This window comes from Arvicola amphibius, chromosome 11 (assembly GCF_903992535.2).
Source record: "Arvicola amphibius chromosome 11, mArvAmp1.2, whole genome shotgun sequence".
NCBI lineage: Eukaryota > Metazoa > Chordata > Mammalia > Rodentia > Cricetidae > Arvicola > Arvicola amphibius.
This window is the reverse complement of record NC_052057.2, coordinates 23,233,748-23,258,892: the sequence shown is the minus strand read 5'-3', so window position 1 is coordinate 23,258,892 and position 25,145 is coordinate 23,233,748. Positions and strand designations below refer to the sequence as shown.

The 25,145-nt window shown below is 45.3% G+C and overlaps 1 protein-coding gene across 1 annotated transcript; it reads left to right on the top strand.

The window, feature by feature from the left end:
* The first annotated feature begins 1,700 nt into the window (after nucleotides 1-1,700).
* Nucleotides 1,701-24,053, top strand: Sohlh2 (spermatogenesis and oogenesis specific basic helix-loop-helix 2). Its single transcript, XM_038347044.1, has 11 exons — nucleotides 1,701-1,748; nucleotides 9,000-9,214; nucleotides 11,668-11,729; nucleotides 11,812-11,916; nucleotides 13,592-13,676; nucleotides 16,260-16,370; nucleotides 17,959-18,106; nucleotides 18,232-18,320; nucleotides 19,125-19,246; nucleotides 22,045-22,304; nucleotides 23,898-24,053. The coding sequence occupies exons 1-11, from the start codon at nucleotides 1,701-1,703 to the stop codon at nucleotides 24,051-24,053; spliced, it is 1,401 nt and encodes a 466-aa protein (XP_038202972.1).
* Nucleotides 24,054-25,145: the final 1,092 nt, after the last annotated feature.

Below are 25,145 nucleotides of genomic sequence, written 5' to 3'. Positions count from 1 at the left end.
GTCCAAGAGAAAAATGTTCCAAGTGGCTTCAGGTCAGACCATACCCCAGAGTCTGAGTATGACCACCCCCTTGTCCCATATCTTATACTGATGAAGAAGGCCATCCTCTTCACAGACATTTACTTATTCTCAGTCCCCGATGAGGTAGAAGGCAGTAGAGAGGTAGGGTTCATCAAAATGCATACATGTACAGATTTTACTCCGTAATCAGAGGATTGATTTCAGGCCCCCTGTTGATACTAAGATCTGCCTGTATTCAGATCCTTTATATAAAATGCTGTTGATTTTGCATATAAACAACATCTTTAAGTATCCTTTAAATCAACCTTTTGCAGGTGGAACATAGCTAATTTGAAAATCTAAACTCCTGAAACTCGGAACCCCTTTGCTGACATGATGTCACATGATCCTCCCTTTCCACATCCAAATACACACGGGGATCTGTGCATGGTGCAAAACTACTTTTAAAACCTGCATAAAATCACCTTTGGGTCTGGAATATAAGGTGTCTATGAACATGATTGTACATCATGTGTAAGAGCTGAGTCTCTGTACTATTGCCTGGTCTGAATCTCATGCTTAGATTTGGGTCTCACCTCCAAGATGTCTCAATTTGTATATGAAAAAAAAAATTCCTAACCTTTGTTAAAGGTTTCAGGCCTGGAGGCTTTAGATAAGGGATGCTCACCCTGTAAAGTCTAACACCATGCAGATAGTGGCTAATGTTCTATTGCTCAGGGGGTCTGTACAAGTTTAGCAGTGATGCAGTTTTCTCTCTCCTCCTTTGTTTGTTGAGACAGGGTCTCTATGTAGTCCTGGCCGTCCTGGAATTCACTAGATAGACCAGGCTGGCCCCAAAAGATCCTTCCCCCTCTGCCTCCACAGTGCTGGATTAAAGGCGGGCGCCACCACACCTGGCCAGTTTCTCTAATATTTTCAGCCCACAGTTTGTAGAATCATGGACGAAGGAGGATCCCCCCCCCCCAAAAAAAAAACGATTTATCTCACCGTTTCCCAACCAAATAGCAGAGAGGCACAGGACTATTTTTGTCTACTCTGATGACCTAAATCAGCCGCCCAGAGCAGAATGCAACAGTAGCGCAGGGCACCATGAGGGTTTGCTGGGAGATAGACCACCTACCGTGGTGGGTCTCACAAAGCTCGTCTGTGCTGTGTCCCAGTGAGATGTGTCACCACAAAACGGGTTCCTAAGCGTTAGAAAAACCTAGACACAATAACAAGAGAAGGAACTTATCTCAGTGCAGAGCCAGGGCTGAATACCGGGTTTGGTCAGCAGCCACCAGAAACTTCTTTACTGCCTCAGTTTCTCAGCTGAGAAAATGGGGCCACCGTATTAAATTACAGTACAAAACAGAGCAATTCCAAATTAAATAATGAATTAAAGAAACTACCATACGAGCGCTGTCCATAGGCACGGGCATCAGGCAAATATATTTTATGGGACAAACTGGCGCATCTGTTAGGACCGCTAAGTGGCTGGCCCACCCAGGCATCCATCACAGCAGAGGGTGCTCTGCCCATGCGTAGTGGAGCAAGCCAGCCTGCGGCGTGAGTGGCGGGCCTGGGGTGTCCACGTCACTCTGCCCAGCGCTCCCACAGCCCCCGGGCGGGCGCTCCTTGCGCCTCGCTCCGCCCCTCGCAGCGCGGGCCCGCCAAGAAGCTGTGGAGCTCTAGACGCCATGGCCGACCTGATCAGCAGTGGGGAGCTAGGCCGGAGGCCAGGGCAGGTAGGAGCTGTCGGGGAGGCAGCTGTGAGCATCACCCCGTCCGGCCCTGCAGGTGCAGCCCTACCAGGGCGCACCCAGGAGGCTCCATCAAGGGCCTGGAGCTGCGCTCCGGTGTGGGGCTGTTATTTGAGGTCAGAAAGCCACCAGGCCAGACTTTGAACCCCCTGACCCCCGGAGCCCGGAGCAGAACCTCGGGGCCATCCTGGGATTGGGAGACCCGGCTTGAGCTTTCCTACAGGGAAGGTTTTGGGCTATAGGAGCGTGCATTTCTCTGCATGTATTTCCGGTGTCCCTGTCCTTGCACTGCTCGCCTTTCGAAGATGGCGACCCAAGGTGGCCTTGCACAAACAAAGCCTGCTTGCCAATGTACTGTACGTACCGTACCGGGTCCGACCGCACTCTGCAGAGAGAGAGGTCCTAGAAGCGCACTTTGATCAGACCCTTGGTGACCCACCCACAGGGTTACTAGTCTAGATTTAAAAAAAAAAAAAAGTAACATGAAACCCGGCCTGGTGACTTAGCCCCCATGCAAGCTGAGGCGGGAGGATGCTGAGGATTCAAGGCCTGTTCTGGGTTATAGTGTGAAAACCTGTCTATGAGACAAAACAAAGCAAAATAGCGGGAAAGCCTGGCTAGAGATGCCTAGAGGAACATTACTCACCCCAGAAGGCGGAGCCAGCACTGTCTGTTCACAGATCTTTCTAGACTAATAGGAGCGGGGGTCTCTTACACCTAGATGAGTTTTGTTAAAACCTGTAATAAGCTTTCACTACTTAATCTTCTGACCCTTTAGGTACAAGCTTCAGGAAATGAAATTATTTCTGTAGGTTGTTTAACTGGTTTTGGTAATTCCGGGGGTGTGTGGGGGGGATAAGGTGTTAGTACGCGCGCGAAAGCGAAAGCGTTAAGGAAATGTAGTCTGATGGCTCAGAATTAAGCAAAGCTGCACAAAAATGGAATTCTGAATAAAATGCCTGATTTTTTTAGGGCACAAATAATTCTGACCCGGGAGAGTGGAGAGCCCCTTTGGAGTCTTGTGATCCTCCTGCTTGCTCCGCAGCTTGGTTAGTCTCCAGATAGAGCCAAATCCCTCCTTGGTCTCCGGGGAAACCGGAGGCCGGTGATTGCCCTCTGAGAGTTCAGGCCCAGGCAGCCGCTGCTGATTGTCGGCAGCGCTGCACCCCCGTGATAAAACTGACATAAATAACAGCTCACTAAAATGGAGGAGTGATTTGCTCTAAGCACTTCAGCACCTGCTGTTACTAATTAAGGGTTTAGACCGCCACCGTTTGCAGATGGAGGATCTGGGGCTGTAAAACTGTAGAGACTGCGGTTTCCTGAATGCATGCGGCCAGAAAGGAGGTGGGGTAGATAAGGACATTGGTGCTGGTGGGGCCATAAAGCTGCCCATCATTAAAGGAAGCGTCAGGGTGTTAATAGGGCACACACCCCTAAGAAAGCATGGGGTTTCTTTTCCTCGTCATTTTTTTTTTAATTTCCAATGAATATGTATTGGTTAAAAAACGCACTAAGCAATTCATACAGAAAAAAAAAAGATATCAAATGGAATCTAGCCAATTGTGTTTGTAGGTGGAAAAATCATAGACGTGTTCAAAGGCAATTTTTGCAAAGGAGAATATGCTAGAACTTTCCATTCTTTTTCCTCTCATCGTTGACAAACCTTCCTGTTTGCCTGTGTTCCCATGTTAACACCACCAACAGCATACTGAGTCAACACTCGGATTTATGCTAATTATACTTTATTTGCTAAATTTACATTGCTGGGTAGTGGGTTTGAATGATGTTCTAAGCCTTCTAATCTGTGTGACCCTGAGAGTGTTGTGGCTCTGGCTTTGTAGGTCAGGGAAAGAAGCCTTTGGCGAGAGGACCAGTCACATCTTTCTGGAACTGTTTTGTGCCGCGTGCCTCAGCACCCCGCATTTGCAAACCTTAGTCTAGGCACAGAGCATGGTTTCCTGTTCTGCTGCTTCCCACCCATTTTAGTTTCCTTCCTCTCCCCTCAGGCTCCTCCCCATGTCTTTGTCCCTTAAAGCTCTTGACTTTTCTCCGCAAGACTGATAGATTCTGGGGACTCTGGGAGGGGAACCTGGAAGGAGAATCATTCAGTTAGAACACCAGGTACCACTCAGGACAAGGCTCAAAGAGGCAGCTGCTTTTGTTCTTTGAGCCTGTGACTCACGCAGTTGGGGAGAGCAGTTTCCACTGCCCAGTCTGAATGCACATCCCTGGAATTCTTTCCCATCCTCTCAGCTTGTGTGTGTGTGTGTGTGTGTGTGTGTGTGTGTGTTTGTGCTCAGGTTGGTATTTAAGAAAAACCTAGAGGTGTCTACCTTGCACAGGGCCCTTACAGCCAGTGGTGGTATCTGGAACCAAGAGGAAGATACTGGTTCCTGCCCTGAAGCCTTTGGTCCCTTAGCCCCACACTGGATGTTGAAAATGGGCTGGTAACCAAGGCTCAGAGCACTGTTCTGCATCCCAAGGATTGTGAGCCCTGCTGTCTGTACCACAGAGGAGGCATGGGAAGCCTTGTGTGCAGGGTGCTTGGCTGCCCCATTCACCTGTATTCTTAGCATTACCTCTGCCAGGTACGAGGGCTCAGTCAATACCCATGAGGGCAGTAATTATCTAGCACAATTAAGCAGGAGCACAAAGCGGTAAGATGTTTGAGAAGACTAAGAGAACCAAACTTCCTAACAGAAAATTCTACAATTTTATCCCCAGCCTATACCTGTTTTATATTACCTATCCCCTGGCTTATGCCTGTTTTCAGTGTCATTGTTCAGACCACCTCGTTTTGTTCTCACTTGGCTCAGTGAGAGAAAAATTGCTATATTAAGATAAAAGAAAAATTAGGGGGCTGGAGAGGTGGGTGGCTTGGTTGGGGAAGTGTTTGCAGCTCAAGCATGAGAACCCAAGTTTGGCACCCAGTACCCAAATAGAGCCAGACATAGCCTCACATGCATCTGTAACCCCAGTGCTTGGTGAGCGGAGCCAGAGTCGGGGTCATCCTGGAGCTCATTGGCCGGCCAGTCTAGCCTAATGGCTAGTTCACTGAGAGATTTTTGCCTCAAAACATCAGGTGGAGAGTGACTGGGGAAGACACTTGGCCCCCACCCACCTACCACATACACAGGTACATACCACACACATCAAACACACAAACACTTACACACACACACCACACCACATAAGCACGGACCGCATATATACTTCACATACACACACTACAAACATACCACATACACAGATACCACACACCACATACATGCCACATCTCTGTCTCTCTCTCTCCTCACACACACACACACACACACACACACACAGACACTCCACAGAAATATTTATATAATCATTTTATGAATGCCCTATCTGTATCAGATAAATTATATTAGCATATTGGCAGTTGCTTCAACTAAAACATTATTTGGAAAAAAGTCAACAAAACTATAACCTTCTTAGAGTCCGGTCCCATAACCACTGTTACATCAGCACTCTTCTTTGGGGGGGAGGGGTCTCGGGAAGGTGCTGGGAGAGAATTAACCACGCGATCCAGTAGAGTTGGACAACAAACACTAATGGATTGCACCTGAGATACTACTGACCTATGGTGTGGCTTTCAAATGAGGTGAAACAGACCACAAGGGCCTCCAGATTCTCCCTGGGTCTCTGTAGTTTCCAAGAGCTGGGACAGGAGGATTGGGTGTTTGAAACCAGCCTAGGGATCATACCAAGGCTGTGTCTCAAATAGCAAAATAATTATTTTTGAAGGAAAAGGTTATGGTATGTTTTGAAAATGTTTGGGCTCTCGAGGGAAATAGAAGTAGGTTTGGAGGCTGGTGTCAGGTTGCAGAAAACAAAACACAAAAAACAAGAACACATTAATGAGTGGACCCTTTTATTCTTTCTGCTGTTGGTGAGTGAGACCGGCTCCTGCTGGTGGTTTGAGTATAAATGTTTCCTCCACCTCCTCTGTTCTGAACGCCACAGCAGGAGACACTTAAAATAATTCAGCCTCCAACAAGTAAATATCACTGCAAAAGAAAGGGGCAGGACAACTCTACGTTAAAACCTAAGGAGACACAGCCACCCAATGCAGTGCGTGGTTCTAGATAGAATCTTGGTTTCAACACAGTCATTTCTCTCAGAACCCAAAACCCACAGTCAGACTTGAAATCTAGAAAGCGACAGGCTCCATCCAGCGTGCATGATGGAGAAAAGCTACAGCTTTGTAGACAGGAGAGGAGAGACGCTGAGGTGGGGGCCTATTAGTGACGGGCAGAAACAAAGGGCCGCACGTGTGCAGAGGGATCACCTGGCGTGGAAGCAGCTACATGCAGAACACCTGTGCTTAGCTTGTTCCTCCGACCAGAGCAGGGATGCGGTTACCTCCGGGACACGCCTGTGAACTGATGTACGGAAAGTGAGCTGCGTGTGGGAAGGAGGCTCCCAGTTTCCAGTCCTCTGTGTGACCAGGAATGGGCACAGACTCATTCTCTGCTCTCCAGTCCATTTTCCAGTTCCATGCTCCCTATCACTGGACCCAAATCAGTTTCCATTTAAAGGACGCCACCACTGGGGACATTTACAGCCACATAGTCCTTGATTCGTAAGTAAGATTCCCGGATATAGGTAGGTGCAGCCGCCCAAGTGTGCAGCTCTACTGGGCACACATTGTGAGCCTGCTTCATTAGGAGTGTTGGTGTCCTCTCCAAATATACATCCCGATGTCCTCACTACAAGGTGTTGACATTAGGAGGTGGGGCTGTTCCGAGGTGATTAGTGCCCGTCTGTCATCAAGAATAAGATTAGTGTTCCTGTAAAAGAAGCCCAAGGTAGATCCATCAGCCTTTGACCACATGGAGGCTCACCGAGAGGCTGCCTTCCCTGAACCAGAAATCATGCCTTCGCTTGACGCTGTACCTGCCAACCCCTTCATCTTGGGCTTGTCCTATCTCCAGTGTGACAAGAAAGAGATGTGTTTTGTTCATAATCAACCTTGTTTTAGTACTTGTGAAAGAGCAAGCTGAAGGGGCTAGGACAAAAGAGAATAGAAACACATGCCTGGATTCCAGTTTGCTGGGCTGAGGAAATAGCACGGTTGGTAAATTACTCACGTGCAAAAACATTAGGACCTGAGCATCTGTGTAAAGACCGGGCACAGTGACTCATGCCTGAGCCCCCCCCCTCCTCTCCTGCATTTGGGAAGAGACGGGGAGCCCCTGGAACTCACTGGTCAGCCAATTTAGGCAAATCCTTGAGTTCCAGGGTCAGTGAGAGACTCAGCCTCAAAAAATGAGATGGGGAGACACAGAAGAAGAAATCCCATGTGGTATTCTTCCGACCACCTGCAGGCATACATATGCGCATTCACACACGAACACACAGCCGGCATGACTGCATGTCCATGTAATTCTAACTCTGGGGAAGCAGAGATACGGGGATTCCTGGCCAGACAGCCTGTCGTAGTTAGAAAACTCCAAGCCCAGCATGAGACCCTGTCCTGATGAACAAGGTGGATGCTGCTGGAAAAACGACACTCAGGGTTGTCCTGTGACCTCCTCACACAGATACACACACATGACACAATGCATGCATGTAGATACAAGTAAAATTCTAATTTGTATCTTCAGAGACGTTATCACATTCCAAAAACAACAGGTTATAAAAACATCAAAAAATATAAAACCTTAAAAATTCACAAGTCATATTAAATTCAGTACTTTTTAAAGGACTGTAGGCCGAGAATGTGATCTATTCTATCACAGAGAAATGGGAAGAAGAATCTTCCTGGGGTTTCTAACATTTCACAGAAGATTCCCAAGGAGAGAAAGACAACAGAGAGGAAAACGTGACCCCTGTTGAAGAAGTACCATCCGTTTCCAGAGCCAATAATAAGTGCTTGTACTCAGATACTATCGGGACACAAGAGATAAATAACATAAAATAACCCAAAGAAAGCAGAGTCGCTTGGTGCTTTCTACAGCCACTCTGAATATCATGAGGTGATGCACCATCATCTTCAAAATTCAGAGACCTAGACCAGCTAACTGCTTGTGAGAGCACAGTGACAGCCTTGTCAGGCTGGAAGATTCTCCTGAGCCTGCACTGAAATTCAATAAAGTGAATCCCAGAGAGAAGCAAGCAGGAGCTACAAGGAACAGTACAGACCAAAGAGATGACAACAGAAATCATTACGTGTGAATATTAATTGTAAATACAAAAGATAATATCTCAAATTCCAGTCATTCCCAACAGAAGTGCGTGGGGGATGGAGGAGAGGGAAATATTCATATGAGGGATACTGCCTTGTGTGGAGAGATGCAAGTGTCCACCTGTCAATCCATGTTTTCATGTGGCCAAGGATTGCTAGGAATGAGGCCCAACACACAATTATAAACTCACTTAAAACATTATGAGAGGTTTTTGTCTAAATGTTTCGCCTGCATGTATGTATGTGCATCATGTGTGTGTCTGGTACCTATGGTGGCCAGAAGAGGACCAGATCCCTAGGAACTGTTATTAGCAACAGCTGGAAGCCACCACTGGGTGCCGGGAATGAATCTGGGTCCTCAGCAAGAGTAGCCAGAGTTCTTTTTTTTTTTTTAGAAGTGGACATTTATTGCTTACAGGAGAGAAAGAGAGAGGGAGAGAGAGAGAGAAGAAGAGAGAAAGAGAGAGAGAGAGCGTAGCCAGAGTTCTTAAAACCACTGAGCCATTTCTCTAGTCCAAATTTAGATTTTTTTATTTGTTCTTCAGAATGTGTTTTTTTTTTTTTGCAAAATAAATAATATGGGACTTGCTAATTTGACTTTCTCACAAAATACGTTTTCCAACTAGGAAACACGGTGGTAATCCCAGCCCTCGGGAGGCAGAGGCAGGCAGATCTCTGTGAGTTCGAGGATAGCCTGGTCTACAAGAGCTAGTTCCAGGACAGGCTCCAAAGCTACAAGAGAAACCCTGTCTCGAGAAATACAAAATAAACAAACAAACAAAAAAGAAACTGGATCATAACCTTACCTGTTAATGGAACAAGAGAGGTTTACAGGGAAAGCACACTCGGATCTTCATGAAGTAGCAAGATGCTTAGACCCAAGCACAGCCCTGGGCATGGAGGCAAAGAAGAGCTTCCTGGTCTCTAGAGTTGCGGGTTGGCCGCCATTGAGTTGTTTCTCCCTTGCGTGCATTTGGTAGCGATCGCATACAGCTTCTGCTCCTCTCCTTCTCTTTCAGGAGCGACTAGACCTTTTGCTGGTTGGAGATACCACAGGATACGTCCTGACTGGCTCCATCCGGAAGTACTTTTCCACTGCAGCACAGATCACCCTGACCGTTAGCGACGTGAAGAAGGCCGCTGTGCTTTTGGCTGCAAACTCTTTTGACATAGTTTTCTTGAAGGTGACTTCCACCTTAACTGTGGAGGAACTGGAGGCTGTCAAGTTAATCAGGTAAAACGTTTCGAATCTTGACTCTGTGTCTTTAAAAATTGCCTTTGAGACCTATCTCTTGCATCTGTAAGATACAGTTTGTTGATATACTTGACATAAAATCTGACCACTTTGGGTTTTAAAGGGAAGCGTGTCTTCATGGATGGAAGTTTCACAGTGTGGGTATGTGGCCGGTTTGGCATGCTGTTGTAAGAACTAATGGTTTAACCTGAGAAGGAGTAGGTGTGAGTGGCAAGAGAGGGGATAATTAGCCAGAGACATTTATTTGGTATATAATGTTGATATTGGTCCCATAGGTATGCTTTTTTTTTTTAAAAAAAAACCTATCATTAAAATGATATATAGTTTTATTATTAAGATTTATGGGGGATATTAAAGCAAGAACCCTGAGCTCTGTGTGGAGCTGGCAGTAGCCTGAATCTTTCTGGGTGTGATGAGGTTCTTGGGATCGGAGAGAGTCCAGATCCTACCATCTCAGACATTCCCATTTCACCTTAGATCTCTGTAAAAGCCCAGCTTCTTCGTGCCCAAGTTGCTTTCAGAGAGCTGGAGAACCATGGAGGGAGAGTTACTTTCTCCCAGTGGGATCTCAGGGCATCTTGAACCACTCAGGATGTATGTAAACAGGATTAGGTCCCAACAGCTTGGCTCCCCTATGGAAAGAGCTGACAGAGAGAGCAGAATGAAGATGGTGTCAGGACAGGCTCTTGTAGGTAGAGAGCATCTGCGGACTCTCTTTGTCTGAAAGGGGCTTGAACACAGACTGATTTGGGTATTCCTGGGGGACCCTGGACCCAACCTCCTACAGACAGATAAGTTTATGATAAAATATGGAATATAGAATAATATACATTCACTTTTACATAAACTAACAGTACCATGCAGGGGTTCTTAGTTAGGTTCTATTGCTATGATAAATACTATGGCCAAAGTAACTTGGGGAGGAAAGGGTTTATTTCAGTCTCCTGATGTTAGTCCGTTGTTCAGGGGAGTCAGGGCAGGACTCAAAGTGGGAACCGGCAGCCTTGGAGGAGTGCTGCTTACTGGCTTGCTCCTCATGCCTGTTCAACCTGCTTTTTTATTCTACCCAGGACCACTAGGGATGGCACCAGCCATAGCGGGCTGGGCTCTCCACATCAATCATTAATCAAGAAAATGCCTTACGGACTTGCCTTTGGGCCAGTCTGATGGTGGCATTTTCTCAGGTGAGGTTCACTTCTTCCTGAGTGACCCAAGCTTGTGAGCTGAAGAACCAGCTTGTGCTTAGCTGGCGTACTGTACACACGAGTGTGGTTAACTCTTGCGCAGGACATTTTAGTTTGGAACCTTGCAAGCATACGAAAGCAGACGAGAGCAGCGAACTCCCAAGTCCTCAGTTCAACTTGGATTGCTCTTAGTGGGACATCTTTCCTCTTCCAGAAAGTTCTGCTGCGGGTGGATTTCACAACAAATTTGACATTGTTTAGTTCATCCATTTTGTGTTTTAGTAAATAGTTGTCTAAGCCTGGACTCAACAAAAGCCCCAACACCAGTGATACATCTATAAATGAAGAATTCTGTAATGGTGAAATATCTAATTAATATTCAGTGTTTCTTGCTTATGATTCTAAAAAAATCTTGATAAAAATTCAAGTTTCAGCTTTCCTTTCCGCTTTCTTTTTTGTCTTAAATTATACATATGTATCTTTTTATACACACACACACACACACACACACACACACACGTATGTGTTTAAAAGAGTTTTTGGTTTTATGTAACTTTACCCAATCTGGATTTTGATGATTTTATTTTTTTATTTCCTTATTTTTATTTTATGTGCATTAGCATTTTGCCATGGGTTTACGGTGTCCTGGAATTGGGGTTGCAGACAGTTGTGAGCTGCCATGTGGGCACTGGGAATTGACCCAGGAGCCTCTGGAAGAACAACCAATGCTCTCACTGAGCTGTCTCTCCAGTCCCTGATTTTATTCTTATAGTGGTCTTGAAATGTCCTTTTTTTTCCACAACCTTTTTTAAACTAATGAGAAATCTGAAACTATGGATGTGGTTTAAGTTATTCATTTAGTGACGAAAGAGCGGTCCATCACATCACTCCTCGATTCGAGATGCTGAGTTTAAAATTTTTTTCCATCATTTCGAATTCTCCAAGTTCAAGGCATCTATAGTTCAGTTCCTAGTAGTTCAACTCTTTTTTTTTAAAAAAAATATTTATTTATTTATTATGTATACAATATTCTGTCTGTGTGTATGCCTGCAGGCCAGAAGAGGGCACCAGACCCCATTACAGATGGTTGTGAGCCACCATGTGGTTGATTGGGAATTGAACTCAGGACCTTTGGAAGAGCAGGCAATGCTCTTAACCTCTGAGCCATCTCTCCAGCCCCTAGTTCAACTCTTGAGTCTGACTTTCTTTGAATAATGATTTTGTTTCATTGTAACGTTTTTCCCTCAGATCTGGCAAGAAGAAAAACATATATTTGCTGTTTGTTTTTATAATACCTGAAGAATTTAAAGGTATGTATGTGACTTCCTCATGTGGCATGTGTTTCATTTTCAAGCAGGAATCACAAGGTTGGTGCTAACATGATTTCTTTAGGCTGTATTTCAGAATATGGAGTGGATATTAGTTTCACTGAGCCTCTGACCTTGGAAAAAATGAACACGGTGCTAAAGTACTGGAAAACATTTTTCATAAATATGGGTGAGTTAAATATATATTTGCAAAGGTTTAAAAAATTCTCGTTAACATTCTATAAAAAGCCATGTTTGCATATCTTTAAATTGATTTTCCACTTATGCCTTTATTTGTGGACTACGAATTTGCTATGTATTTCATGAGTGTGCTTTTACTCATAGTCAGGAAATTAGTGTAAATAAGGAGGAAAAGATCCTCATCTGCAAGAGAAGCGGAACTGTTCAGAATTTCCAGTGAGTTGCATGATAGCTGTGTGGTAAAGGGTGCAGGGTGCCGTTGTTTTTTGTTTGAGATTGTTATTATGTTTCTTTTCATTGGATAACCTGGCTGCCCTCACATCTTGGTTATTAAAATATAATTGATTAGGTTACTTCAGTACAGGGATGTTCAAATGGCAGGAGCATTAACCTGGAGTTGCACAGGAATTCCTTCTTATATTTATTTACCTCTTGAGATGAATACAGGGCCATTCTTTCTTTGCATAGCCTTAGACACAAAGCATTGGTGTCAGTGCCTCAGTTAGATTTCTCCTTTGTAATCCCTTACCTAGTGTATTGTGTGCATTGCAACACTTTAGCGCTAATTCCGTTAGTTTTTATCCCAAAAGGACAGCAGACAGCCTCCATGTCCTGGAATTAATGTGGTTCAGTCACTATTTTTTGCTTGCTGTATGCTGGGATACCAGCTGAGAAACTTTTTGGAATTAACCTGTTATCGGGCTGAGAGGATTGGTCGAGGGGTGGGGAGTTTTTGCATACGAGCAAATAGGGAAGACCTAAGATACTTGAGGACTGTGTTAACAGTACTTTGTGGAATACTTGAAACTTGCTAAGAGTATCCATTTGAAATGTTTTCAACGCATGCACAGTAGAATAATTACGTAAGGTGATGAATACTCAATCTGATTGTGCTATGTTTACAATGTATATGTTTATCAACTCTACATACTGCAGACACACACACACACACACACACACACACACACACACACATCACTCACACACAGTTACATCTCCATAAGGCTGGACACTTTTTTTAAACTTAAAGTTAATATGTTCTTGAAACACACCGAGGGTTATTAATATATAAGTTCACATTCTCATTCACATATGTTTGCCTCTTTACGTGTTAGTTTTCAGTGGTCAGTGTAGTGAGTTCACTTTGTAGCACCTCCTCCCCCTCACCCCGCAGCCCCTAACCCCTCTGGCTTCACCTTACTGGGCCTGACTAAGCTTGTGGCCAAGGTCCCTTTGCACTTCGTTCTCTGGTCCTCAGGACAAACGCAGCTGCTCATCACCTGTCCGGCACCTCTGATGGGTCACAGTCATTCTCTAGTTGCTCAGTCATTGCTCCAAGGACAGACAGCTGCAGATTCTTTTTCCCCTTGAGGCTATATCTCGACAGTGCAGTTGCTTGATGCTTACTTATAAATAGGAAGGTGATGCGTAAGCTCGGTTGGAGGCGCACTGTAAAATACCTAAGTTACCAGGTTCTGACTGGACAGAGGATGTCCTGGTTTGGTGTATGTAGCCTTTCAGTGGTATTTTCTAATCTGAGTGGTTTTATGCTTCCTGGAATGAAATCCATTTGCTTTCTATTTTAAAAAACCCTGCTTTGTAAAAAAAAAAATCACTGGTTGTGATCTTAAGATTAAAACGAGCTCTTTCCAAACTCCCGGCAGATGTGGAGACCATTAAGAGGCTTCCAGAATGTGGACTGCACCTCCAGACTTCCTGCAGTGACTTTTCTACTGATCTGTTTCTTTGGTTAGTTTTATTTTTCCTACTTTTCCATATTACAAATGTTTATGGCGTGTATATTTTATTAAAGATACTTCAGAGAAAGTCAGAACAGGACACTAGCCCCGTGGTGAGAGGGATGAAGAGGGCCTGTCTCTTGCCTGGAAGACTGGAAGCATTCTTTGGTTTCAAATTCTAGAGCTGAGATCATAGTACATCACACAAGAGGATTCAACCCAGTATAAGAAAATTCCTTGATACTCAAATAAAATAATAGAAGACTCTTTTAAAACACGTTTAAACCTCTGGTATTTGAACAGACAAGCACAATCTTACCTAGTCTATATCTAAGGCATTTTCTTCCTGTTGTCTGTTTTGAGCTTACAAACTATTGAACACCTTGATTAGGAGAGTTTATTATACGAGCTATGGAGGAAGCTCAAGTTTTTCTATGGGGCAGTTTGTCTGGGCTGTCTCAGTGTCTGATGCCTCTCTTCTGGGTGTTAGAACTGGCATTCAAGCCTACCTCCCACGGGCAGTTGAACTTGGGGTCAGACTCTTCCTATGTTTTGTAAAATCCAACTTTTGGCGAATGTTTCCCTCACTTTTTGTTAACACCAAGGGGGTTTTTGATAGAGCTTAGAGCTGCCCGGAATGAACAAGTGCTGTAGCCCACGGAGGCAGACGGTGAAAATGCTGAATCGAGCTTTTCCGGCATGTGTAGAATGCAGCCATCTACTGTTTGGAAAAAGGAAGGGACTTGGCAGCCAGTTCAGTGCGGCAAACCAAAGATGACCTCACTCAAGTGGTGCATGGATAGCGGCAGCTCTGTGAATCTTATTTAGCAGCTGAGCCGCAAAAAGCTTCATGGAAAGATGACCCCGTCTGGGGTGCGAGGGTGCCGTGAGGTTTCGGATTTTCCTATACTACATGAAAACATTTTTCAGTGTCTACTAGTCTCAATTCTTTTTCTTTCCCTCCTAATCTTACCACTACAAATAAAAGTAAAATTTCCACTCAAGTTCCACCCTTTTGGATAAAGAAAATAGGATTATGGCGCTAGGGAGATAACTCAGTCAGTAAAGTAGTTGTTTGGAAATATGGGGACTTGAGCTTGAGACCAAGAATTCAAACACAAAAGCTTTGAGACGTGGGTGCTTAGAACACCAGCACTGGGGAGGTGGAGACAGAAGGAGGATCCTTGGGGCACCCTGCCAGGTAGCTGGGCCCACTTGGTGAGCTTCAGGACAGTGAGAGACCCTGTAACAAAAGCTGAGGTGAGCAGCACCTCAGGAAAGACACCAAGTTGATCTCTAGCCTCTACATGCTCTGTCTCTGTCTGTCTGTCTGTCTGTCTGTATGTCTGTATGTCTATCTCTGTCTCCCCCATCCCTTTCCCTATCTCTCTCCCCCTCCCTCCTTCCCTCCCTCCCTCCCTTCTGTCCCTCTCCCTCCCCATCTTAATTTTTCATAAACGACGAAGGGGGTCTGTACAGATGGCTCATCAAGAGCATTGGGCACTCTTCTAGAGGAGCCAGGTTCAATTCCCTGCACCCTTGTGGTAGCTCACAATGTCTGTAACTGCAGTTCCAGGGGTCCTAGTCCCTCTTCTGGCACCCGTGGGCTCCAGGCACACATGGGTTACATATCATACACATAAAATAAAAGCTAATAGAACCGTGCAAAACCATGGGTTTCTAGGATCTAGACAGGAGGGTCAGAACAGCATCCATTAAATGAGAAAATGCGAAGGGAGAGAAAGTATGCTGATAAAGGTGGAGGAGGGCCGGTAAAGTTGCTCTGTTCGTTTCTCTGTAATGGACCTTAACTTCTATATTTTTATTTCATGTGTATGGGTGTGTTTTGATGCCAGAAGAGGGCATCCAATACCTTGGAACTGGAGTTACAGATGGTTATGAACCACCACGTAAGGTGCTGGAAATGGAACCTGTGTCCTCTCCTAGAACATCCAGTACCCCTAACCACTGAACCATCTCTCCAGCCCCATGTGCCTTAACTTCTTAAGGGTAGATACAGTCTTGTTCTGTGATTCACAGAGGGACTGGAAGACCCCGTGCAAAGTATTGTAGGTAGAAACTGCATCCTATCTGCCCGACAGGATAGCATGGCCTTTAACCTGCTCAGAACCCTTAACATTAGCTTACAGTTGGGCAGGAGCTGTCTAACTCCGTCTGCTTTATAACGGGTTGTCCGAGCGTCTACCGTTGTGTGTAATTTATTAAAGACAGCAGGAAGGAGAAGTAGGCTGGCGGTGCTTTTCCAACAGCATGAAGTGAAGGATAAAAATACAGAAGCATTGTCAGTGTGTAACGGCTTGTAATTTGGAATAGCCACAACAGATAAAATTAGAATGTCTTAGCCCTGGTTATATGTTATACTTAATCAGTGCGTTTTAGTGTTTTGACCATTGGATTTATGATATTTCCAAATCCGAAAGAAAAGACTTAGTACCGAATGTGTCAGGTACAGTGATGTGATGTATTTGCCCCCTTTGTATGAAGCAGGAGATGGAGTTTCCATCTGGTTAGTGACTCATTCGCCTGACAATTTTCCTCTTTAATATGCGGCCTGATTTTCACTTGCTTCTAGCTTGGGGCAGCTGAAAAATGACCCAGAACTTGAAGGAAAGGCCCCATTGACGGGTCCCCAGAGAATCAGGAAGACTTCTCTTCTTCACTCAAGCAAAGAAAAGCTGAGGAGGTGAATGCTGTCACGGCTTTGGTGTCGTGGATAACTCTTGACCCAGAGAAATCACGTCCGCACGTTTCCCAGCTTTAGCACTGCCAGCAGTCTAGATGAGCCTAGGAAATGTGACCACGAAATGCATGACGCCCTTTCAGCCGTCGGGTCAGCTGGCATCAGTGCCGCAGGATGACTGGAGAACAGTAGGGACTCTTAAGTGATCTCATTCTGTGATTCTCTGTTTTCGTCTATAATTCTCCTGTTTCCCCTGCATTCATGCGTTTTCTGGACACACACTGGAACAATGTATGAAGGCTTTTCCGCTGTGGAAGGGACAGATATCTAGCGAAGCTATAGGAAGGGGAGCAATGCTGTCGACAGTTGAGTCGTCTGTAGATAACTTTGCTTTTGGTCCTTTTTTTTGTGTTTTGTTCTTGCTTTATTTAACGGTTAGGATCATTTTTCTACCCTGTCTTGAATACTACTTTTCCTCGGTAAGATTTATGACACCAGTCCCACTGCAGATGAAATGCAGATGATCTAATAGACTGTAATTTTCTTAAGGCGTCCTCCTGTTTAACGTGTTTAGGCAACTTTTCCCATTTTACTGAGAGACCCCTTTGCACGTGGAAACTTTGCCGTGTGTTTCATCTTCAGCTCTTTTGTAAGTGAGCGTTCTCTGTGGAAAGCCTTCCAGTAATAGTGTCCAGCTGTTGACTCCCCACTGCTTTCCCCCCAGAATAGTCCCTGAGACATCTCTGCCAAACTCCGGGACTCCTGAAGCCCTATAAAAATTCCACTCACCAACATATTTTCCACCCCATGACTATATATATGTCAAACAAGATATTTTTAAATTTAATTTTTCTTCTGAAATTAAGAAAAATTTAAGGACTTGCCTAAGGGTCTCAGCTGGTTGCCCTGCTCATGTCAAGATCACAACTGGATAAATCATGTCCTTTGGGGAAAATGCCAAGGGCTTGAATTAATTCAGTTAGATCTACTTTTCCCATGTCTGTCTCTTTTGGATGCTAGCCTGGACACTGTTCTTTGCATTTCAGTCCTTCTGCTTAGGAAAGCTATCTTCTTGTTTTCCTTCAGCCCAAGCCACAGCACGTGTAAAACTCACATGTCACAAGACACCAAATGATCTCTTGTTAGAAATATGGTCCAAACCCAGATCCTGACTCCTCCTGGCCTGCTGGGCTTCTAGTGTGCATTGACAAAGGATGTCTGTATAGCATGTGGTTCTTTCCCAGGACAGACTTTAATAGATCTTCAGGGCTGTGAGGGCTTGGCACTACCTGGGCACCCACAGCACCACAGCTATGGGCCTGGTCGAGGGAGCTGGGGCTGCTGGGCACAGACTCTGTACCTTGCCAGTTGTTTACTTTGTGCAGCAGGCTAGAGGGAACCCTGAAAGTTGTGATTTTAGGAGCTGGGAGGGCTGCTGGCCTATGGGGACGTGGCCTTCCTCTGAAACAGAGACCAGATGAAGATGGGGACAGTCCATTTTCACAGAATCCCACAAAGAAGAACTGTTTATTCTTATGCCCAAAGAAGGTGAGACTAATGCTCTCTTACTTCCTCACAACTGTTCGAGCAGAGAGCGCATCAAGTTTTCCTGCGAGCAGCTGCGTACTCTCCTTCCACACGTCAAGGGGAGGAAGAGCGATGTGGCTTCGGTTATTGAGGCAACAGTTGATTATGTGAAGTATGTCCGCGAGAATCTCTCTCCAGCCGTCATGGCCAAGGTACTGAGTTTCTAAAGTCCTACTCAGCAATGCTTCCGTTCACCGATTTTTACCTTTGTTTTTGTAACTGCAAATACGTGTGTCCTTAAGTCTGTATTTATATATGCACCTTTGTACCTGTTTAGATTAAAGAAACCATCCAGAGCAATAATAGGTTCTCTAAGAGACACGTGCCCATTGATCTGTTCCTACCATGCGCAGCCACGTCACAGAGGTATGGCCAGGGCTGTGGGAATTCTTAGTTTGTGTATTTTTTTCCCTCCTTTGCTCATTCTCATAGTGGACAGGAACTGCAAGCATACACTGTGAGAGCCCAGGCTAAGGATCTCCCACTGCCCATACTAACCATTTCAAAACCGCCACACACACTTACCATATTCCTTGGGCTGTGGTCCTTGTTATCCCTGAGAACCTTAAAATAAGCTTTGAGACTCCACTTGCCCAGCGGGGGCAGGCTGGATTCTAGAATTCTCTGGCAGAGGCTGAGGACTGTGGAGCATCTAAACCCAGTTAGTAGGGAGTCCTTAAGTTCACAGATACAAAATGTGGCGTGCCAAGTGATGACTTCCTCACTAGGACCTAGGAGTCTGTGCAAGCAAAGAGAAACCAAAAAAGACCTTTGAAGAATCATTAAAAGTCCCGAGTACCTCTTTGTTCTGTTTAAATAATCTTTAACTGAGACTCTGTCTGGGTTTTTCAGATCTTGACTAATAGAAAAGCCTTTGAAGAGCTGGAGGGTTTGCTCAGTGGCTAAGAACACTCGCGGCTCTTGCAGGAGGACCCGGGTTCATTTCCCAGCATTCTGGTTGCAATCAGCTGTCACTCCAGTCTCATAGGATCTTCTGGCCCTTGTAGGGACTGCGTTTATGCGGTACACATACAGATCTCCAGGAAACACTCAGACATTTAAACAAATACATGTTTTTAAAACCACAGTTTAGAACAACCTTTGACCTTAGCACTGTTCACAGTGTCTTCCTGGAGAGAAGTGCGAAGTGACCCCTTCTTGTCTTTCAAGGGAAGACCCTGTGCTGACAAGTGCTTACGCGTCTGTGCGGGAGATTCAGTTCCTGGCTGATCAGTGCTTGAGTGTGTATTCCGTACCGGCCGCAGGAAGGCCCGTGGAGGAAACTGTGAGAGGTGAACTATGTGTAACCCTGTACATTTCGCAGAGCATGTGCCCCTGAATGGAGGCTCTGTAGCACCTGGGTCCCCCTGAGTCCCTGTCATCTCCTACCATAACCAGGTGGTCAGGTGGAGCCGAAACACCACACAGTGAGTCCTGGCTTCATCTCGAAGCATTCAGATGGAGTTCTGTTAGTTTCTTTTGCATCACCATGGCAGAATTCCCAGCAGAGCAACCCCAGGGAGGAAATGCTCACCTCCCAGTTCCAGAGGATTCTGTCTGATGGTAAAAGCAGGCATGGCAGCACTTACATGACAGGACATCACAATGAAGGGGTCAGGGATCAGAGCAGGATGGAAGCAGGGGCGGAAGGCTCCAGCTCCAACCAGCTGCATTCCGGCTTCCAAAGGATTCACAATCCCACAAAGCAGTGCCACCAGCCAGGGAACAAGTTTTCAAAATGAGACTGGGGGGGGGGGCATTTCAGATTCAACCACAAGAGTTATCTTAGGGGCAGAGGCTCTGCTTGCTCTTGCAGAGGACCTGGGTTCAGTTCCCAGCACCCACATGGCGCTTACAACTGCCTGTACTTCCAATTACAGGGGGCTCACTGCCCTTTCTGGTCTCTCTGTAGGCATGGCATGCCTGTGGCATACATACATAAATGTATGCAAACATCAATACACATAAAATAAAATATAATATAAACTGCCTCAAAATTGACTATAATTGCCAGAAAGTATACCTTGCTAGCACATGATAAGTATATTGATAAATTTATTTTTATAGAAATGAAATCAAAAACAAAGCATAGTTTTCTCTCAGTACCCACAGAGGATTGGTTCCACGTTCCTCTGCAGACACCAGATCTTCAGAGTCTCAAGTCCCTTCTATAAAATGGAGTATCATTTACATATAACCTGGGCACATCCTCCTGCTTACTTTAAGTCTTTTGTGGGTTGGATAACACCTGATACAATGTAAATTTATACAAATCGTTGTTACATTATATTGTTCAAAGATTATATTGTTCAAAGAACAAAGTCTTTCAGTGTCTTCTAGACTTGCTGGGTTTTTTTTGTTTGTTTTTATTATTTTCTGTCCATGGTTGCAATGCGGGCTCGAGGATATAGAGAACTGAATGTGTTCATATTAATTCAGTGCTGGCTTTGTGCTGAGCATTGAGAATGTTAGTTTATTTACCTCTTTCAGGGCTTTGTTTTAAGGTCACCAGTCTGAGTCCTCGACACCCTTAACCCACATTCTCTGTTAGATTTGTCTTCTTGGTCCTCATCCCTTGCTAATGACATTTATTCCTGTGCTTTCTTTATTGGCTGTCTTCTCCCATTGGAGTGCCAACCTCACAAAGGTAGAGGGTTTTCCCTCCTGTTTTAATTTATGGTATATTTTTAGAGTCTAGAGCAGTGGTGGTCAAGAAATACATAGAATACAAATACCTATTTAGATGCATGCAGCTCTCCTCCCAGAGGCATTTCTGTTATATTTTTGTGCAAGCCTAGGCATTCCTACATAGCTGTGGAAATAGGATGGGAAGGAACAAAACCAGAGTGAAAGAGAGCAAGTGTGTGGCTTTTGATAATCCTGGAGGCTGCTCTCCATGGAGGAGACAGTAAAGTGGATGCTCTAGTCTGAGTGGCTGCTGCTGAGTAACAGGGACAACCTTCCCCTTATCCAGTCTTTCACGAGTCTTTGGTTCCTTCTTCTAAGTGTGTTGCCATAGAATCCCACTGTGGGATATCTTTGACCATCACTCTCCCCACTAACTACAACCCTGTGCCCTGGTGCTCTGCTTGGCATCCCCACCTCAGAGATGGGGTTGTTTATATCAGAGACACAGTTGTTTATATGAATTTGGAACTCAGTGGCAAACAGGATCCCAAAAGCAAACCGGTTTGTTCAGTGTGTTTAATGCAGGACAGAGGCACAACATACATGTCTAGAGGGTATGGGGGGGATTTAAGGGAATCTGAGGGAGCTCTGAGACAAATGTGTCCCTATGGTTATGTCTAAAGTCAAAAGAGAAGGGGCCAAAATAAAACATAGATTTCCTTGGTTCTGAAACCAAGGAAAGAAACACAGATCACTTCAGTGGTCTGCTTAGACCTTTCTCTTGACCTGGGGAGAAGGGAGAAGAATAGAGAAAAGAGGAAGAGGAAGATGAGGAGGAGAAGAGGAGGATGGAGAAGGAGAAGAAGAAGGAGAAGAGGAGGAAGAGGAGAGGAGGAGGAAAAGAAGGAAAAGAGGAGAAGGAGGGGGAGGAACACTGCTTACTGGCTTTTCAGCCTGTTTTCTTATAAATCCAAGACTGCCAGCCAAGAGGTGGCACTACCCACATCAATCAAGAAAATGTACTATGGACTTGCCAGTCTTTTGGAAGAATTTTCTTTATTGTCTCTCTTCCCAAATGACTCCAGCTTGTATCAAGTTAACATAAAACTAACCAGGACAGATGGTCAGTTTAGTTACAATGGTAGACACACACACACACACACACACTCACGTGTACACACACACACACACTCACGTGTGCACACACACACACACACACTCACACCAAAAAGCAAAGAAATCTGCTTGTCTTCTAAAATCTCTTGTTGTGATAAACCAATATAAACATACAATGTTGAGTTAAATGTTGTTTCAAGAACAGCCGTCAGTGTTTAAGTGTAACAGCCGTCCACGTGTGTGACATGGGAAATGAAATCGAGGGCCATGTAGTTCACATGTTCTAGTTCAGAGCCACAGGACTGTGTACGGTGTTTGCAGACACCTGTTCTCTTTCCTGTGACAGGCCCGTCGAGCTCCGTGTCCGAGAGCCCCATTGAGGACCTGATGAAAACGCGGGTCCCCGGCAGCGTGGCCCTCTCTCTGAGTCCCTTCCACGCCGTCAGATGCTGTTCTGGGACCATCTCTCCCCAGGACACAGCTGCCAGAAAGAACCAGAACATTTCCATTTACCTGCCATCCGCTGTGCCCAGTGGGTCCAACTTTCTTCCTCAGCACTGCAGCGCCATGCTTTGCCAAACTCGCCCTGCCAATTCCAGTTGTCGGGTAAGTGGTCTGGGCTCGGGAGTCAGACTGGGTCCGCTCTAGCCAGAGAGCTGCACTTTGCTGCTAATGCCCTGGTCTTGGAGCTCATGGTCTGTACCGCAAGAGCCGTGTTGGTTTTTAAGTCACTCTATCGAGTGGGGATAATTGCTGCAGTTACCTCGGGATTTTATTCTCCATGCTGCAGGCTTGGTAGCTGGATGTCTGGTATCATGAATCTGGATATGGTCTAGCTCGTCTAGCATTAGGTGACCGAGTGGAATTGGGCTTTTCTGGATCTGCGTGCTCCCCCCCCCCCCGCTCCCCTCTGCTTCCCCTCAGAGTTCCTAGGATACTCCAGCCCATTCCTCTGTCTTCATTCTCAGCCGACCCCCTCCTACCTGCCTCTTTTGTCCCTCATCTGCAGTGGTTACCATCACTGCACGAAAACCCATCCTTCATTTGCCATCAGACTGAGTTCAGACACCAGATTTTATACAGCAGTGCTTGAGTACCCTCATATTCTGGCATGTGCTTCCTGGCATTTCTGGGAATGTAGTGTCTGCGGACATGAAGCTCACACTCATGAAATGTTTGGGGATACAACCAGAGAAGCAGGTAGCTGTGATATGGGTTGGACGGTGTAGGAAGAGGACATAGAGTCGAATCAGGTGCTGCTGACTCCTGGAGAGGTACCTACTGTCTGAGCCAAAACCCAGAGACAAAGAATTAGCCCCATAGGGAGTCTGAAATCAGAGATGAACACGGGAAGAGTGTGGATGGACCAGCATGAACAGTGAAGTCTTTTGTGGAGGCCATAACTAAGTCATATATTTGGTCTAACGATGCCTAATGCATATCTTCTAGAGCAGAAAATGTTGTCACTTCTAATGTGACATCTATGAAGTAGGAATAATAGTGGCTGTCCCAAGATTCACTTGTAAGAAAGACATCGCAAAGGGAACTACAGAGAAAACTTAGAGTATGCGGATAACACTATCAAGTGCCAGTGTTCTCAGACTAGGAAAGCCAAGACAAACGAAAGAGAATGGGATAGTACTGACTGATTGATTGATTGATGATTACCTAATATGAGATCCTGCCTTGTCTGTTCTGGTCTTGAACTCTAAGGGTCAAGCGATCCTTCTGCTTAAACCACCCCAAAATATTGAGAACTGCAGGCTCACAACCTGAACCTGACACTTTGGAAACTACAGGCTCATATAGCCAATTCATTTTTCATTGTTGACATGTACTTACTGTGTATGTTTTTACTGTAGAATTTTTATAAGAAAATTATATTTGGTGCCGGGCGGTGGTGGCGCACGCCTTTAATCCCAGCACTCGGGAGGCAGAGGCAGACGGATCTCTGTGAGTTCGAGGCCAGCCTGGTCTACAAGAGCTAGTTCCAGGACAGGCTCTAAAGCTGCAGAGAAACCCTGTCTCGAAAAACCAAAAAAAAAAAAAAATTATATTTGTTTTGTTTTCTAAAGGTGTGTGTGTGTGTGTGTGTGTGTGTGTGTGTGTACCACAGTACACATATATAAGTCAGAAGACAAGCTTCTTTTGTTTCTTACTCCTTCTTTGTTGAGACAGTCTCTCTGGTCTCTGCTACAGTGTACTTCAGGCCGCAAGCTTCCAGCCGGTTCTCGCGCCACCTCACCCAGCGTCTTCGGTGGGTTCCCAGACTCGGACCCCGATCATCAGGCTTCTCAGCAACCGCATGTCTCTGCCGAGCCATCTCCCCCACCTCAAGAAGATGATTACTTTTAAGAAAAAGAAATACTTGAAACCCTGTAGCTTTAGTGGCCTGAAGACTCCAGTTGACTTTATAAACTATTTCCTGAGACAGAAATGCATCTGTGACATTGTAAGAATGCACCAGCCTTCAGTTAATGTGTGCGGCTCTCTCCTTTTTAGCAGCAGCTGGGGCATCATAGCAGTCCATGGTGGAGGCTCCTGTTAGAGACCACAGCCTGGGCACAGTTGTTCAGTTCAGCAAGAAGGGACAAAGAGAGGCTTTTGAAAGCCACTGGCCTTGGCTTCTGTTGAATGTGCTAGACTCTTCCAAAGATATATAGAAAGACAGTTGATGGCAGTGATAGCCTTGCGTTCTCAGGCCTCTTCATCCATTCTGGGACTTCCTGGCCATAGAGGGGCAGCCTTAGTCACCCCCACATATCCATTCTACCGAAAACTATTGTTCACTTTGTGAACATCGTACGGTAAAGAAGACCCATGTGGGTAGAACCAGCTAAGACCAGGATGGCATGTTGATACTCCCAAGGCCACCAAACACAGATCCTGCAGCCTGCTTATTTCTGTCACTGATTTCTAGCTGATATCTTTTGTAGATCTGACATTTTAACAGCCCCCCTTTTTTCATTCATCACCCAAGCTAAAACATTCAGGGGTGTGTGGAGTGGTGTCTGCCTTTCCACTTGGTGGCTGGATACAGTAGTCGATTTCGCAACCATGTGAGCGGGATGAGGGCCAGGAGGGCACCTTCCTCGCTGGATCTTTAGTTACAGACCCACAGATTTCTGCTTTGTCCTTTCTTCCTACAGCGTGGAAGAGCAACTGTTGGGAAGGAACGGGGAGCTATGTTTGTTTTATATTTCACTGAAATGTTCTTACACGGAAGTTTTATTGTTGAAGTGTTCAGGTTTACCTTGTAATCCATTGTTTCATCTAATAAAATGTTTTCTCTTTTAATAATTGCATGAAAGGAATTTGATTTTATTAGATTTCTGAGATGCTTAATAATCTTCAGCTTTTTTTTTTTTTTTTTTTGGCATAAGGTCTTTGAAGATGCCAAACTCTATAGGTATGGGGTGTGCCGTGGGAAGGAACTGAAAGTTTCCA

What these genes read in the sequence shown, in the direction of transcription:
- Sohlh2 (XM_038347044.1), top strand. Translation starts at nt 1,701, where the DNA reads ATGGCCGACCTGATCAGCAGTGGGGAGCTAGGCCGGAGGCCAGGGCAG. An exon ending in TAGGCCGGAGGCCAGGGCAG is followed by an intron (nt 1,749 to 8,999) that starts GTAGGAGCTGTC and finishes CTTCTCTTTCAG; the next exon opens with GAGCGACTAGACCTTTTGCT. An exon ending in CTCCAGCCGTCATGGCCAAG is followed by an intron (nt 18,107 to 18,231) that starts GTACTGAGTTTC and finishes GTACCTGTTTAG; the next exon opens with ATTAAAGAAACCATCCAGAG.